Source organism: Rhipicephalus microplus, chromosome X, assembly GCF_043290135.1.
Source record: "Rhipicephalus microplus isolate Deutch F79 chromosome X, USDA_Rmic, whole genome shotgun sequence".
Lineage (NCBI taxonomy): Eukaryota > Metazoa > Arthropoda > Arachnida > Ixodida > Ixodidae > Rhipicephalus > Rhipicephalus microplus.
The window spans coordinates 108910288-108926845 of NC_134710.1; the positions used below are offsets into that span (position 1 = coordinate 108910288).

General features: G+C 45.4%; 1 protein-coding gene across 1 annotated transcript in view; it reads right to left on the reverse strand.

The window, feature by feature from the left end:
* The window catches only part of LOC119176259 (uncharacterized), a 79715-nt gene extending 75984 nt beyond the window's left edge, over nucleotides 1-3731 (reverse strand). The window contains exon 1 of the mRNA XM_037427455.2: nucleotides 2613-3731. Coding sequence (XP_037283352.1) covers nucleotides 2613-3516 — 904 coding nt within the window. The 5' untranslated portion in view covers nucleotides 3517-3731. The remainder of the gene's footprint in view (nucleotides 1-2612) is intronic.
* Nucleotides 3732-16558: the final 12827 nt, after the last annotated feature.

Here is a 16558-nt window from a genome sequence, read left to right on the forward strand (position 1 = left end):
AAGCCACAACTTTCATCTTAAAAAAGAAAAAAAAACAAAAAATATCGTGCATCATTAGAAGACGTTTCTATTGTTCGATTTCGTGGGCATGACAGGCGACTGCGGAATACACTATCATAGCTAAGTTAAACCCCATTGATTTATCAATAATCGTCGTCTTCAATGTCTGCACTGTTTGCTGTAGCACGCGCGTGGATTCGCGAACGGTAGAGGCTTGTCGGGATAACTGCGTGTTCTCATGCCTTGTACTAGATACGTTCATAGAGAGAGTCTGAAAATTGAGAGGTCAGGCATGCAAAGTTCAGTATTTTGTCTCGCAATGTCCTCTTTACAATCATTTGCGTCACCTATCTTGATAACTTGTACGGAAATGCGTAACATTGGACTGACGAGACCGTGATGACAATATAATGACGCTCTTAGAGAAGTCTACGCTAAAAACACCCAACAAATAGTATTATTTGCTGTTTGCGGAAAAGGTAGAACTGATCTCTCATCAAATTTTATTCACAGTACAGTAAATTAGGACACCGTATCTAGTGCGAATTGGTTCGGCTAGTATTTTTTTGAATCAGTTTGCTTTTTTAAAACCAATTCCCTCTTTGACTTCTTTCTTTTTAGAAACTGCGGGCATTGTACAGCAATGAAGCCTCACTTGCAAATGGCGATTACAAGCCGCTGCTCGTAATTGTCGATTGCAAGCGGCACTCGCAATTAGGAGTTGTGGCCGGTAGCAAAGTATTAGCGATCCAGCAACGCCCTCAGGCATTTATAAAAACGCGCCATCTCCTTCACGAGGTTGTTTCCTAGGAAACGGCTGTGCGCATGCGCATTCGTTGCTCGAGCAGCTGCGCGCAAGCGAATGGAAATTACTTTGACCATGCCCTGCCGTTGTATTAGTGCGAATTGCGTGTTGTGCCACTGAAACAGTTCTCGCATTGGACACAGCGTTTTGGTCGTATACCTGGAAATAAGTGCTGTACTACGATTTCACACTCGCACGGTGATTCGCTTTACAACGACTTCACTTTATAAAGACAAGAGTTGCGAAATCAACGCAAAAAATTGGGTGACTTGGAACAGTCGCAGGTTCGGGGGAAAGGGGAGGCTAGAAAAGATCGACACTGGTTAATGAAATAGCTAAACGAAATAAGTGTGAAAAGACCGATGTAGTACGAACTAATGGACCAATCTCCACTTTCAACTTTCTGCGTAATTGTGCAGTGCAGTTTCTCTGCCACTCTGGTAGTCAGACATTGCGAACGAAAGTTGCCAAAGAAAACAAGTTTTGGACAGTTATTGTTCGTAAATTGGTAGAATTACAACAGTTATAAACAGCATGTTCAAAGCGAATATAAGTCTTTTCTATCTATCTATCTATCTATCTATCTATCTATCTATCTATCTATCTATCTCTATCTATCTATCTATCTATCTATCTATCTATCTATCTATCTATCTATCTATCTATCTATCTATACATCTATCTGTCTATCTATACATCTATCTATCTATCTATCTATCTATCTATCTATCTATCTATCTATCTATCTATCAAGCATAAAACGTAACATAAATGAATAAAATACTAGTTACGTAATTGCAAGCCTGTATCTTCGAGATATTGCTTAAATATTCTGATATTGTCCATTGCTTGGAAATGTTTACAATGAAAAACTTTCCTTGTCAAGTATATAACATGGCAGTTATGCACCTTCCTTTAGAGTATGTTGCGCGTGCTTTTTTTTTTTGCCATCCATGCTGCATAAGTAGGTAGAAATGTAACAGGGACTTTTCTGACAGAGAGCAAATTTCGAACTTGAAAACTGTTAGCAGGAACAGCTTGCAAGTCACAGCTAGATGGACTCGATTGCATTTTCGCTTTGTTATAAAAGAAGGACAGATGTTTTTGGGCTGCTTCAGAAGTTGAAAGCAACCTACATAACAAAGGCTCTATTTTACATGCTTAAATATGGCCAGCTTGCTTTAGAAATCCAAGCGCAAAATAGTGCAGCATCATTGTTTTGCCATTGTGCCTGACGCATGCAACTTTTGTGTTTGTTTTATCTTACTTCATCTCTTTTCCTCACAATTTTTTGACTGTTTTTCGGTTATTTGGTTTAGGACAGGGAATGAAATCTACTGTCCTTAAGGGCGCTAGTATGGCACAGTTTCCCTGCATCTCTATCTCTCTGCGGAAAATGCACACAGTCCTATGTCCAAGTCTGCCAGTTCAACAGAATACAATACATTCTCGGCATGTATTCTCCTACATGCAATTGTACTTGACGTACTCCAAAACATAAGCTTGTTATTTTCTGCGATGGCCAGATGTAAAAGGTACAGAACTGCTTCGTAGCAGATGTGATTTCACCTCGCAAAGTGCAAATTAACTTTATTGTTTTTTTTGTCAGGCCTCCAGTGAGTAAACAGCGGGAAAAGACAGGTAAGCAATATAAGTGGATCAGATTCTATTGGCAAGTAACAAGCTCCGAGCTAACAACTAACAAGCAGTTTCTGTGGGAAAGGTACGACGGGGGACACCTTTCAGACGGTGCTACAATGCCGCTTGAAACGTGCCCCTGGCCGCCAATGTGAGAAAGCACACTCACCGACAGAGCTGTCGTACGCGTAGATGTACTCGGATGTCATGAACTGGTTGATGAGCGACGTCTTTCCCACCTCTCGAGCACCAAGGACAAGGATTCGGTAGCGGGCCAGGTCAGCCGGCTCGGTGCTTCTTGTGACCACGACCTCGGGTGGCAGACCAGACAGGCTCGGGCCAGCGGGCTCAAGGCAGGCGAGCGCGAACGTGGCCCGGTCCGTGCGCACCACTGGCTCGGGATTGAGTGGCTGCAGGGAGCTGACAACGCGTCTGTCTCTATCCAGCGATGCGCACACGCAGTACGCGTCGCTGGTCGCTTCGCCGCCGACTTCTGAAGAGCCAGGGACCACCAGCTTGTGACCACTGCCTGTTGAGGCGACACTGTGCGTACTGCGTGACTTGGAACGGAAAGAGTCACCGCGATTCACGACTCCCTTGGAGGTGACGGCAAAGTTTCTTAGGCGTTGAAGGTCGGCCGCCGGCTCCTCGCAGGGCAGCGAGCTGCTGGACGAGCCACGCGAGTCGTTGGCGCCGTTCACCATGAGCAGGTCGCCCGGAATACTGGCGATGCGATCGCGAAAGTGGCGTTGTAGCGAGTGGGGCCTGCGTGTGGTTCGCATGGACTGGGACCTGCTGACACTGGCATCCCGCAGAGGGGATGCCGTGGCCGAGGCACAGCCGTTACTGTGGCTTCCGTGGTATCGGCGCGGGGAGGCACGTGGCTTTCTGCGGACGCTGTGGCTGGGGCTGCGCTGCTGCTGGCTCGACGGACTGCGACCGCCAGCGGCAACGCCAACCGCCCCATCACCCGTCAGGCACGTTTCGCTGTCAGCTGCCGAACCCTGGCTTGAGGAAGGCTGGGCCGTGGTCCGCGTTGGCGACGCGCGACGCGTCGCGTTCTCTAAGGCCATGCCGTACAACCTCGGCAGCCGAGCTTCGGCACGACCGCTGCTCTCCCGAGACAGGTGCAGTCCGGCAGAGCGCGCGGAACAGCGTGCAAATTGTAGTTCCTCCAGGCGGCCCCGATCACAGGGCGGCCACCATGCGCCGCACGAGGCAAAACAAAGCACGCGCGACTGCCACGCGAAAGCGAGGAGTGGAGCCGTGAACGCGGCGCCGAACGGTTGGAGTGCGTGTGTGTACAGCGTATTGCTTCCAACGGGTCTTTTATGGGCCCGCCAGCCGTCACGTGGTCCATGACGTGACGCCCCAGCGCTCGCGCCTTGAGCGAGCAGTAAATCTATCTTGGTTGGCTCCTGGGCATTTGACGCACGCGCAGAGCCGCGCACTCCGAGCAGCGCCGAGTTGCGGGAGGGTCTGGACGGCGTGCTCTCCACTTCTAGGAACTTCCTCCTCGCCCCGGGTCCCGCGAACACCGCGCAGGTGGTTTCAAAACAGCGCGCCTTCGCCACTGGCTCAACAATCACGCGCGGCAGCCAGAATCCTGCAAAAGCCATGGCTTGCGTTTGATCTATCTTCCCTGTTGCACGCTTCATTGTAGTGCTGCATGACTCGCTTGAGGAGAACCTGGTGACCTATTTAAGCCTCATTTCTGTTTCCAATTGTATAGCACGACGCAGTGAAAGTACAGTTCACCAAACAACGTGTGTTTTAGCTTTTGTGCGAGAATTATAGATCCACTTCTGTATTCGCCCCAGATTTTTTTTTTCAGTCATAAAACGGCATTAACTCATAGCCTTTTCAGTTTTAAAGAAATATGAGATTACTTTTCATCAGATATCTATCCCTCTAGCGACGGCTGACAAATACAATGCAAATACATTTGTTTTGCGCAAGATTACTTGGTATATAAATCGTCTGATCATCCAATTACTGTGTAGTTACGCAACATACTTGGAAAAATTAGAGCATGTATTGCGCATGCCTCTTATAATCGCATTAACAACTTGACATGCTTAGTGAAAAAAAAGCGAGAGAGACACTAAAGAAAAAAGAACACAGTGAGTTTATGTATATACACAAATATGTGCATGAAAGTATGGCTTTCTGCAGTGCACCAAAGTCTGTAGCAGAGCACGCTCTACAGGGCACATTACGAAATTTGAGGAAGGCAACACAAAAAGCAGCCATGCGGGCGTAGCGGAGACATGGTCGATTTCATTTATCCTTCTAAATTATTTACGGTGTTTTTTGAAAGAAACATCAAAAACATCAGCTCTGTAACTATTAGTACATGCAAAAAGGAGCCAATTCTCTGTGCCTATTAACGAATATTGGTACAGCTTCCACACTCTATCTTTTCACTGTACAGGTGATGATAGTGCATTGTCAATGACTTGAGGCTGATTATGACAGTCAATCAGACAAAAGGTGGAAACTATAGTTCCAAATAGTGGGACGTAACATGGACCAGTCGGACAAGACGAGCAAGCTTCAGTCAATACTGTTGTTTTTTTTAGATCGCTTGTGTTTGCCCCGCCGCGGTGGTCTAGTGGCTAAGGTACTCGGCTGCTGACCCGCAGGTCGCGGGTTCAAATCCCGACTGCGGCGGCTGCATTTCCGATGGAGGCGGAAATGTTGTAGGCCCGTGTGCTCAGATTTGGGTGCACATTAAAGAACCCCAGGTGGTCTAAATTTCCGGAGCCCTCCACTACGGCGTCTCTCATAATCATATGGTGGTTTTGGGACGTTAAACCCCACATATCAATCAATTTAGATCGCTTGTATTTCATTTATGAGCAAATGCTGCGGACTGCTCTTTAGTAGAACGGAGAATGCAGAATTTCTGTTTATTTTATGTGAGCACAAACAAAAGGTTGCAGTAGAAAGCATTATCAAGTGGCATACCGTAGTCATTCAGAAAAAGTGGAACCTGAAGAAACAATATATTGTCCCTGTTTTCAGAACTTTCTTGAAAGCTGTGATGTAAATAAATAAATGAATAATAAATAAATAAATAAATAAATAAACTAGCAGTACCAGCACCCACTTAACGAGCGCGCGACTAGAGATAAATATAATCTCAATGCAGATGCCACTAACGGTTGTATAGTACAAAAGACGTTATGGAATGCACCAGTTGAGGCCAATACCAGCAAGACACTCGGAAAGGGTCATGAAGGTAGCGTAGCTTCAACCAACTTGAGAGACGCAGTAAGTTGTAATCAAATTCTTTGGTTTCGAGACTGATTGCGTTTGACGTCTTCACGTGACACTATGACTATAAGGCGCTCGTTCTGTAGCACTCCATGTCGAGCTCGACCGCCCTTGTGCTTCTTCAACAGGGACCTAATCTAAGGAGACGAGTGTTTCTACAACACACGGCCATCTAAACGCTGTTTCTGCTGCCGTAAATTGTGCCCGCTAGCTGATGTTCAGCATTGAACATCATGTCATTGAAAGAAGTACTTTAGAAGATAGACGATCACGGTAAGCAGCATACGAGTCATCTATCGTAATGTATGAGCTCTGTGCCTTCGTGTGCACATGACGTCAATGCTCAAACCCTGAAAGCTATCACGAAGGTGTTACCTGTCGCTGACAAGGCCCTAGTTTCTAATGTCTTTGTTTTTGTTGCAATATTTTTGCAACATATTTGTCTTAGTACAGCCATACATAACGCCCAAATGTTTTTTTTTTACTATCTTGCTTTATTGGTGGCCCTTCTTTTTCTTTTTTTTTTCTTGAGTGACAGGTGAAGTATAGAGTGCCTCTTGATGCTTTACTTTTTCACAACTTTTGTTTTTTTCTTATTCTTTACTAATCGTGTTTCTAAATCGGTTTCCCTATAAGTTTACACCTAGTCTGAGCTATCGCTGTCGAATTTGTTAGTCATTGTTTCACGCTATATGCCAGGTGTGATACAGTTCACGGTGATTATCGCAACCACTGTCTTATGCCCAGGGATGTGAGAGAAATTATTGGATTGACATTTTCTGGTTGCGTATTTCAAATATTAACGTTGAAATACTAGCTCTTTTTTATGTCGAACAGGAATATATTGGTATCTTTATCGGCTTCACCTCGATGTACCACTTATGCGTGAATGGTTGGCAGCATCTCATGCAAGGTAGTGTAGATGATAGATGATTAGGAGAAGCCTTGAACTTGCAATGCTCATAAAATAGCTTTATATTTATGAGGGAGATGATGGTTACTGTGTGTCTCAATCTGCCGACAAGCTTGCAGGCCGCATGAGGCATTTTGTAGACATGAACCAAGTAGTCCGCGGTAAAAGCTCTATTTAGCAAAGTGTGAGTAAAAGCTAGTGGGTACTCTATGTTCAACTACTTCTTGCTTAATTGCCTGTGCAAAGTTAGACTCTTTTCCTTACATTATTTCAAAGTGCTACTTCGAACAAACCAGTTCGTCGTCGCAATAAGTCTATATTCGTGTGATTCCCCTCGCTAAGTCTTCCGTAAAATAGAACAAAATTTTAACTCTCTAGTTCTGTTGATACAATGTATACTATGCCTGTGAATAGGGTAATGGAATAATTAAGAGACATGTAGTTTACGTTACAACAATAACAATGCTAACGCGCATTCAGTGCGTTGAATCCACATCTTAAAGGTCACTTTGTATAAGCCGCATCAGCAACTTAAAAACGACGGAATGTCGAGCAAGTTGGGACGGATTCATGTCACTGAAGGTACCCTTCCAATTTGGACACACGTATAATGAAACTGTACAAAACATTCGGCAGATCCCATGTACCTTGGGACTCAATTTTGTGCGAAGCATGTGGATGAAAGGTGACTGTGTTGTAATTTTTATTATCTGATAGAAGAAAATTTTATTATCTGATGAATGGAAGTACCTGTTTTGTAATATCTATCTATCTATCTATCTATCTATCTATCTATCTATCTATCTATCTATCTATCTATCTATTTATCTGGTTTGACAAAGATAACTCGTTGGTCATTACATAAATATGTCTAAATCCTGTCGCATACATTGTAGCACATGACGTGACGTCTGTATCATAAGAGTACATATGTAATGTTTTTTTTAATGGGATAGCCAGCATTGCAGCCACAATGGGCGTTTCACGAACATTAGGGCTTATTTGAAAAGTAGCTCCGTGGCCTGGCGTGGCAATGTGGTAGAATATGTGGTTGTCACGCAGAATGCTGGTGTTTGATCCTTTCTGGGACCCTGACGATTATTCTTCGAATTCACCTGGTCAGCGCAGCCGATGTCAGCTTTTTTTTTTTTTTTTTGACGCTCGCGCGTTAAAGTGAACCATGTCTGTTCTCACCGTTTCGGGGTTTATTTAAACTGTCAATCACCTGTGGCACATACCCGCATATCAATGGCATACCGGTAGGACATACCGGCCCGCGGCTATGTACCACAATGTACGTGACGGGATTGGGATATATTCATGTCATGACCAAAAAGTCATATTTGTCAAATCATCTTACCTTCCCATACTAGTTTTGGTTTATCCCAGATAGATAGATAGATAGATAGATAGATAGATAGATAGATAGATAGATAGATAGATAGATAGATAGATAGATAGATAGATAGATAGATAGATAGATAGATAGATAGATAGATAGATAGATAGATAGATAGATAGATAGATAGATAGATAGATAGATAGATAGATAGATAGATAGATAGATAGATAGATAGATAGATAGATAGATAGATAGATAGATAGATAGATAGATAGATAGATAGATAGATAGATAGATAGATAGATAGATAGATAGATAGATAGATAGATAGATAGATAGATAGATGCTCAAAATGCCTGCAGTACGCAAAGAAATGCTTCGCATTCAAGACACACACAGATTATCTCACCTATTAAACAACGAAGAAGCAGCTGGCGCTACATTTGGGTGCCCATGTATCATTCTATTATATACAAAAAGAGAGACAAGAAAACTTTGAGTATGCTCAAGCAACGCCAGGCCTAACTTATCATTTACCTTAGCAAGGGTAGATTTTGCCCCCTGCTGGTGCGACATATTCATGTAGTTAAGCCAGAAACTGAAATGACGGGCTTAACAAGAATGATGCAAGAAATTATCGCTGAAATTTAGCGCTTGTGTGTGTGTTACTCTCTCTCCCGTCCATATCAATACAGTTCCGCACTAAACGACAGGAATTGTAAAATATGGTTACATTATGGTGAGAAGGACGCAGTGGGTAGATTCTATATTTGATCTGTGTCACACGGAGTCAAGATAGCAAAGAGTCAACGTGCTGTTCGTGTTGCCTTTACGACTCACACTAGCTTGAGACACATACACACCTCCAAGCATGCAAAGAGAGGCAGAATTGCTGGCAATAATCAGACGGATGCTATGCAAAGCACAAACAAAAAGTCCAAAAATGTGTTATGGTTACAGTTCATAATGGCTGTTCGAGAATTTTCATGCCTAAACAGTTATCTTTCGAGAACTGTGGCACATTCATATGACACGGAGTTACCTACTAAATAACTGGAGGGTACACTGGCGCTGCGAATGTTCAGCAATCACAACAACAATGGTCATGCAGTGAATTGTCTGACCTTGGTACTTGGGGCAACCATTCCTTTGTCTAAGCTTGCTGCATGCCTTGTGTGCTTATGTTCTCCAAACCTTCAAAGCTACTTTCCTTTTTCACGTGTGAAAAGGGATTTGACTATGTGCACATCTACAAATATTAAGTTTTTTTAAACTCATAATATCACATCATTTTGAAAATGAGAGTAATGAAAAATAAGTAAACCAAACATTATGGTGACAACAATTTTAGGGCAAATCCGTGTACTAACTCAGCCTAATTCATATGCTGCTTCAACCACCATGTTTTAAGCTCCTGTAAACACTATAGCACTACAGCTTCCTTTGACAGTTTTGTGAAAAAAGCTCTGTGTTCTATGGTTCACCATTATGAGCTGCTTTTCTTAGAGCATGCGCAGATAAGCCTTCCGCACTGCTACTTTTCCACCAATGTCCAAACACTGCACCTATTGGGTAAGTTTCATCCTAATTGCTCCTACGCACTTGTGTCCGCCTTTCAATGTGCACTGCTCAAAACTTTGTTCAGCAAGATAATTTGTGTTTAGAGTTGTTATATTTCTTAGCACATTGTTTATCTTCAGTAATCTGGTGGCATTGAAAGCTCTTTTTCTCAGTAGCATGAGCTGTTTTCTATCCGTAAACTATGACATTTTCTAGTTTAATCAGGTCAAGAAGAGAACCACAAAGTTTTATGTCCATGCTCAACTTCTGAGCAGTATTTCCAAGTAGCCATACGGGAAATAACAGGAAATCTTTAAAGTAGGACGACAGGGCTTCCATTTCAGAGGGATGACGAAATCACGGAAAACCGTTTCACTAGCACAAAGAGGCTGTTTCGAAACGCTCCATCACGGAAGATTCTTTACAAACGGCGTCGCAGCTCAGCCGTTTTCCAATAAACACGATCCTCACACTGCTGCGTTTATCGCCTTTACGTAGCACTTTCCAATAGTCTGCACCCCATGTACACACACACACACACACACACACACACACACACACATATATATATATATATATATATATATATATATATATATATATATATATATATATATATATATATATATATATATATATATATATAAGTGTGTGTGTGTGTGTGTGTGTGTGTGTGTGTTGATATGCCCGGGGAGGGGTTGAGGCTGCCACCCAGGATCCGGCGAAGGACGACTCTTGCGTCGCGTCTCAAGAACAAGTAGAAGATGCGTTTAATTTACATATTTGCAAGAGAAGTAGATTGCAACGAGAGCGTACAGACGCGCCTTTCCATCACAAGGGCCCAGAGCGCACTCGAGACGAGCGGGCCAGCGAAGTCCAGAGAGAGAGAGCCCAGCGCACTCCCGACACGCTCCTTTTATAGCCGTCCGTGCACGCGCTAGACGCCGACTGCGTCCAGCAGGCCTGCTGATGCGCGTTCCTCGCAGCGCGCCAAGAGATTTCCCGCGTTTCTGTGGAACGCGGACAGCGTCTGGCAGGTACGCCGATGAGCGTCCCTTGCATGCCGGTTTCTTGTATTGCCAGAACAATGACAGCTCGTCCGCTGTCCGAAGAGGTCACGTAAGGGCTGCAGTGGCGCTGCTCCCTGAAGTTGCCGTAGTCCGTCTCCGTAGGCGCAACACTGTCCACCACAACACAGAGACACTCACCACATAGCAGGTCTTACGGTAGGCGCACCTCGACGTCGTAAAAAGGCCCAGCACGTCACACGCTTGGTCGCAGCATGGGACTGTCCACAGCTGCAAAGGCCCCGTCACCGCTGCCTGGTCGTCCACTGGCCGAAGGAAGCAGGAAGCCCAACCGAAGGGCCACAGTCCGCAATAGCTGGTTCGTCGTGTCCCCCATGCCATGCTGTTGGACCGGTAGGCATAGCAATCTTCTGCCTGCCTTTAGCGGGGAAGACGCTCACAAACCGGACACCCACACTGAGAACACTCAGCTCTCCCGAGAATCACCAGGTGTAACTTGCTGCAAGGCTCGCAATTTATTGCACAACAGAAGACTACGCTATGGTGGTGACCAAGTGAACTCGAACAAAGAAATAAAAACGTGCGCCCACCCGCCCAAGGCTAAATAGTAGCGCTTGCGTCTGACAAAGGACTCAAAAAAATTGTACAGTTCCGCGTTTCCTTTAGCTCTTCAGCTACGAAAAACCTCGGCTCAGGCCATCGGCGTTACCGTTGTCTATGCCTTTGCGGTACTTGAGCTCAAAGCTATGCTCCTGCGAGTGCTTTGGCAGCTTCTTCCAGCTGATATCACTGCCAGAGTCAACCCGGCCCAACACACTAGTGCGCTTCACTTCGACATGCGATGCTGCAGTTGCACTTGTGCTATCATCTCCAATGCTTGATTCGCTGTCAGCAGTGTGACTTGCTACTCTTTCACTACGTTTGAGCTTGGGTATTCACGGCAACTCTGAAATGTTGATGCGTGGTGCCAATTCAGCCAAGTCATCAGCAGTTGTCTCTACCTCCTTTCGTCGTCGGCTTGAAGATGACGGAGACCTTTCTTCAACAATCTCACCTTCTTCACGGTCCTCATTATTGCTGTTCGTCCGCCGGTGACGCCGGTGCTTCCGATGCTGACAAGTTTCTTGTGCTTTGTCTTCCGCTCCTTATGCACTGGGCATTCACTCTCCTTTGACTCTTGTCGCCAAGGCTCCTCCTGCTCCCTGACAACAGCTTCAAGATTGTCCACCAAGCCATCTTGCCACCAGGCTCCGATATATCCTCCATGCCATAACTGGTATCTTCAAGAAGGCCTTCTTCTTCAGAAGAAGATATATCTTCAGTATCAAGGAGGTTGCCCAGGAGGACACCACCATCATCTGCCTCTTTAGATTCCTCTGGTGCAGGGGAAGCGATGTCGTCACTTGGTCCACCAGCTGCCAAACTGCTCTCTTCCAGCTCTTCCCCCTCCTCTTCTTCCGGTTCAGCCTCGGGACTTTCAATTTCCTTTGGCGAAGATGCATTGTCCTGTGTGTCTTCTTCGTCACCTTCATTGATGTCTGCGATCCCCTTTTCGTCGTTTTCTTGTCCATCTTCGCCTTATCCTGAAACCTCTGCTGATTGCTCATCTGCTGGAACTTCTTCAGGAGAGACAGGTGCCGAGGAGTCCTCTCCACTCTCAATAGGTGATGCCTCAGGGACCACATCTTCCATTGGTGATGCCGGCACATCAACAGGGGTAGCAGGAGATGGCGTCGCTTCTAGTGGAGATGATGGACTTTCTTCAGCAGGGGGAGACGCAGGCGCATCATGCATGAATGAAGAGTCCTCTTCGGTAGGGGATGCTGGAGTGTCTTCTACAGGCACTGAACCTGTTTCTTCCTCTTGAAGGTTCATCTGTAAGCTTTCTTCCTCTTCAGCTTGAGGCTGCACTTCTGGTTTTTCTTCCTCCCCCTCTTCCTCTACCCCACCCTCCTCCGCCTCATCGCCATCTCCTGCTTTATCACCACCATCATCATTTTCTTTGGCTCCATTACTTTCATCTTCACCCTGTTCACCATCACTTGAGTTTCCATCCTCGACAATTTCCAGCCCACCCTCTTCATCTGACACTTGTGATGCGCCCTCATCGTTCTCAGGCGATGGGCTTCTCACATTGTCCGTTTCCAGAATGGGACCTTCCTCCTCGCTCTCTTTGTAAAGCTGCAAGAGGTCCCTCATGCTCACTCGTGCGCCTGCCTGAATCTCTGCAATCTTAAGCTGAAGCCGCAAGCGCTCAAGATTCCTTTCTTGGCTTTCCGCTTCTTCTTTGCGCCTGACGGTTTCTCTTTTAAACATAAGGTGCTCTCGCTCTTCGACTTCTTGTGCCCTTTTCATCCTCTCCTGAATTAGCTCCCAGCACTCGGCGAGCTCCTCCGCATCCGCGCCAGAATCCTTAACCACCTGTATTAAAAGTGGCTTTCTATGTATAGTCGCCACCTCAATCCCCAGCTCCTGGCACAACAGCACTAAATCCCGTTTCCTCAATTTGTTCAAGTCCATGGTCACCCCGTGCAGACTTCCGTTGCTCAAACTGCCGTGAAGGTACCTCTAATAAACCCAATCCTTCACAAAACAGCAACTAATCTACCCTTTTGGATAAACATCACCATCTATCCAAAACACCTGGCAGAATCTCTACGGAAAGTGAGCACTCACCAGCATCGGTACCAGGAAAGAACACGAACCGATCCCGCCGTTGCCAACCAGTTGATATGCCCGGGGAGGGGTTGGGGCTGCCACCCAGGATCCGGCGAAGGACGACTCTTGCGTCGCGTCTCAAGAACAAGTAGAAGATGCGTTTAATTTACATATTTGCAAGAGAAGTACATTGCAACGAGAGCGTACAGACGCGCCTTTCCATCACAAGGGCCCAGAGCGCACTCGAGACGAGCGGGCCAGCGAAGTCCAGAGAGCCCAGCGCACTACCGACACGCTCCTTTTATAGCCGTCCGTGCACGCGCTAGATGCCGACTGCGTCCAGCAGGCCTGCCGATGCGCGTTCCTCGCAGCGCGCCAAGAGATTTCCCGCGTTCCTGTGGAACGCGGACAGCGTCTGGCAGGTACGCCGATGAGCGTCCCTTGCATGCCGGTTTCTTGTATTGCCGGTTATGACAGTGTGAATAGGCAGAACACGAGAAGTTCTAGGCTGTCTTCATTAGCACCTTTTCGCACAATGGTATGAGAAAAGAATGGTGTCTTCGACGGATTCATGGCGTTAGGCATGGTATCATTTCTGTATATGTACACAGCGTGTACGTGAATCTATTTATATCAGGAGTATTCAATTACGTGGCTACAGCGCTCCATGGAAGAGTTGAAAAGTTACATAGTTGTTGATAATGGCGTGTGGAGTTTTATACTTATTGCAGAAACCACCAAACAATTCCACTCATGGCTCCCCCACCCCCCTGAAAGAAACACACACACACACACAACACACACACACACGAACGCACGCACGCAGACCTGCTACGGTAATCCGTCGTTATAGTGTTCGACTGCTGGCGCAAAGTTGACGGGATTGAATCCCGGCTGGGACGACCGCATCTCAATGGGAGTGAAATGCTAGTCTTGAGTACTCAGACATCGGTGCACTTCAAAAAATCCCAGCTGGTCAAAACTACCGGAGCCTTGTACTAAAGTGCCCCTCCTGATCATGGTTTTGAAACGTAAAACCCCCAGATTTAATATTATGAAGTGCGAGGAGACTACACGCCCGTTCACTGCGCCCCTCGATAATGCATCTCCGAAGAGCAATACTTGGCCAAGAAAGCCGCGACGACAGAATAGGTACGAAGACCTCTTGCTTCTGTTCATTCCTCTGTCGAAAATAAAAGGTAACCCTGCTGATTGACACTTTTTCTTCGTGACTTGGAACACTGCCCATACACTTGGACCGGGGTCAGTTTGCGTTGGCTTGCCTCCTTCACCTATCCAGTAGAAGCTACGAAAAAACTCGTTTCATCTTGGAGTACGGGGCCCGGCAATCTAGCCATTCAAAGCTAACCCGTAATGGTTAAATAGCAAGGAAAGTGAAGTGCTGCTGGCAGGGCGCTGTTCCCGCTACCATGAGATCGCTTCGTTATAGAACCCTCGAGCGAATGTTCTTTCTTTATCCTTTTACCGTAGAAAAAGTCTGTCCCGAAGGGCTAACCACGCAACAGTAACTAAGACCTCGCTAAGAATATTGCTTTTTTAGCAGCTGCCAAGAAAATGCGCAAACCAGACGCTTGTTCTGAAGCCATGGAAATATTAAAAAGGTGAATATTTTCGAACAATCGAAATTAAGCTTTCCGCTTTGGGTTTTCTTTTCTTTTGACGGAGCAAGTGTCGGTATACAGTATACTCTTCCAAATGACGTCAAGAACTGTTGCCATAAATGTAGGTTGGTGTGCATGCAAATGTTGCTCATTTCGCAATGTAAGGCTGTGTTTGGCATTATATGTCACGCTGCAACGACTATACCTGTGATTCACGGTTTCCCAAGCCACGTTAGCAGTGGCCAAGCCTCAATGCTCCCCGCCTGCATGGTAAGGCTATAGTGAGAGCAATATGCGGAGCAGCATCGATGGCTGTATTTTTTAACGCGCTGGAAGAACAGAGACACAAGGAGGTACACAGAAAACAACAAATAAAGCGGTCTAGTAACTGAATTTTATAACAGCATATTGTCCACATTTATTTATATATGTCAACCTGAACGCCCTGACGTGTACTAATGTGCAATCAAGCTTAGTAAAAGCAATTCTTTTTTTGTGAGTGTGACAAAGCAACCAATGGGAAGCGGACACTGTGGCCCCTTCTTTGGTTATAGCTCTCTCGACGACTTCGTGAACATTATGGCGAAGCTTTACACACATGGCAGCCTTAAGGATAATGAGCCCACATGCACGCATGCCAAGAAGCTGCATCTTGATTTTAGCAGTGCACTTATGCACGAGCATAGGAAAAGAAGATACACAACACGGGCGCTGACTCGCAACTGAATTTATTTAAAAGAAACATTAAAAAACATTCAAATATAAAGTTGAAGTAAAAATATTTGAACAAAAACAGAAAACAGATAATATTTTTATTCAGCAACATGTGAAGGTGGCGCTTACATTTTCAAACCCCACTTTACTTAGTGCGATAGAATGTAGACTAACAATTCTTTTTCCTAGTCCTCGTCCCTCAGAGGGCTGCTAAAATCAAGATGAATTGGTGCCAACTTTCTGAAGTTTGTATTCTCATCGAGAAAGATACCATAAAATACAAATAGTTTAAAAGCTTTTAGAATACCAAATTTTCAATAGCGTATTGTCCCGCCAGCAACTAACTAGAGACTCACCTTTGCGATGGCTAGCGCGAATCCCTATTGAATAACTAGCCTATTCGGATTAATTTCACCTATCAGGGCTTGAAACCCTATCGTAATTATGAAGCACGCCATAGTGATGACGTTGTGATTGTCTTTTACCACTTAGTGTTCATTAATGCGCATCTAATGCTCCCTGCACAAATGTTCTTGTATTTCGCCCTGTACAGCCACTACAGCGTGGATTGAAGACATGATTCGAAACTCAGCAGCACAATGTCGTAACCACTATTTACCTGCTGACTGTTGGTCTCGCCATGAGTATATGAACGTCAGATAGGCCCATTTAATACGCGTTCTTTAAGCTTCCCAAGGCGTTTCCCTTTGGCCTCCAGTACGCATGAACGCTCCTGTTTTCTCTCACCTTCTACTTTGGTAGTAATAATATTTGCTCTGTAAGACAGGTGGCTCGCATGACATGCCTAAAATAAGAAAACTTCAGCTGAATTGCATTAAGTTTGAATTTACTGCATTTGACAGTACGCTCCCGGCAGAATGCACTGCTTGGCATAACCAGGCCAATGAACCTTTGCTAGCTTTCATAAATAACTACAGAGCGCTGTTTCTCGGTTTCGCGAGATTTGGCCTTGCCAAGCTTAGCAATGCTTGAAAGACA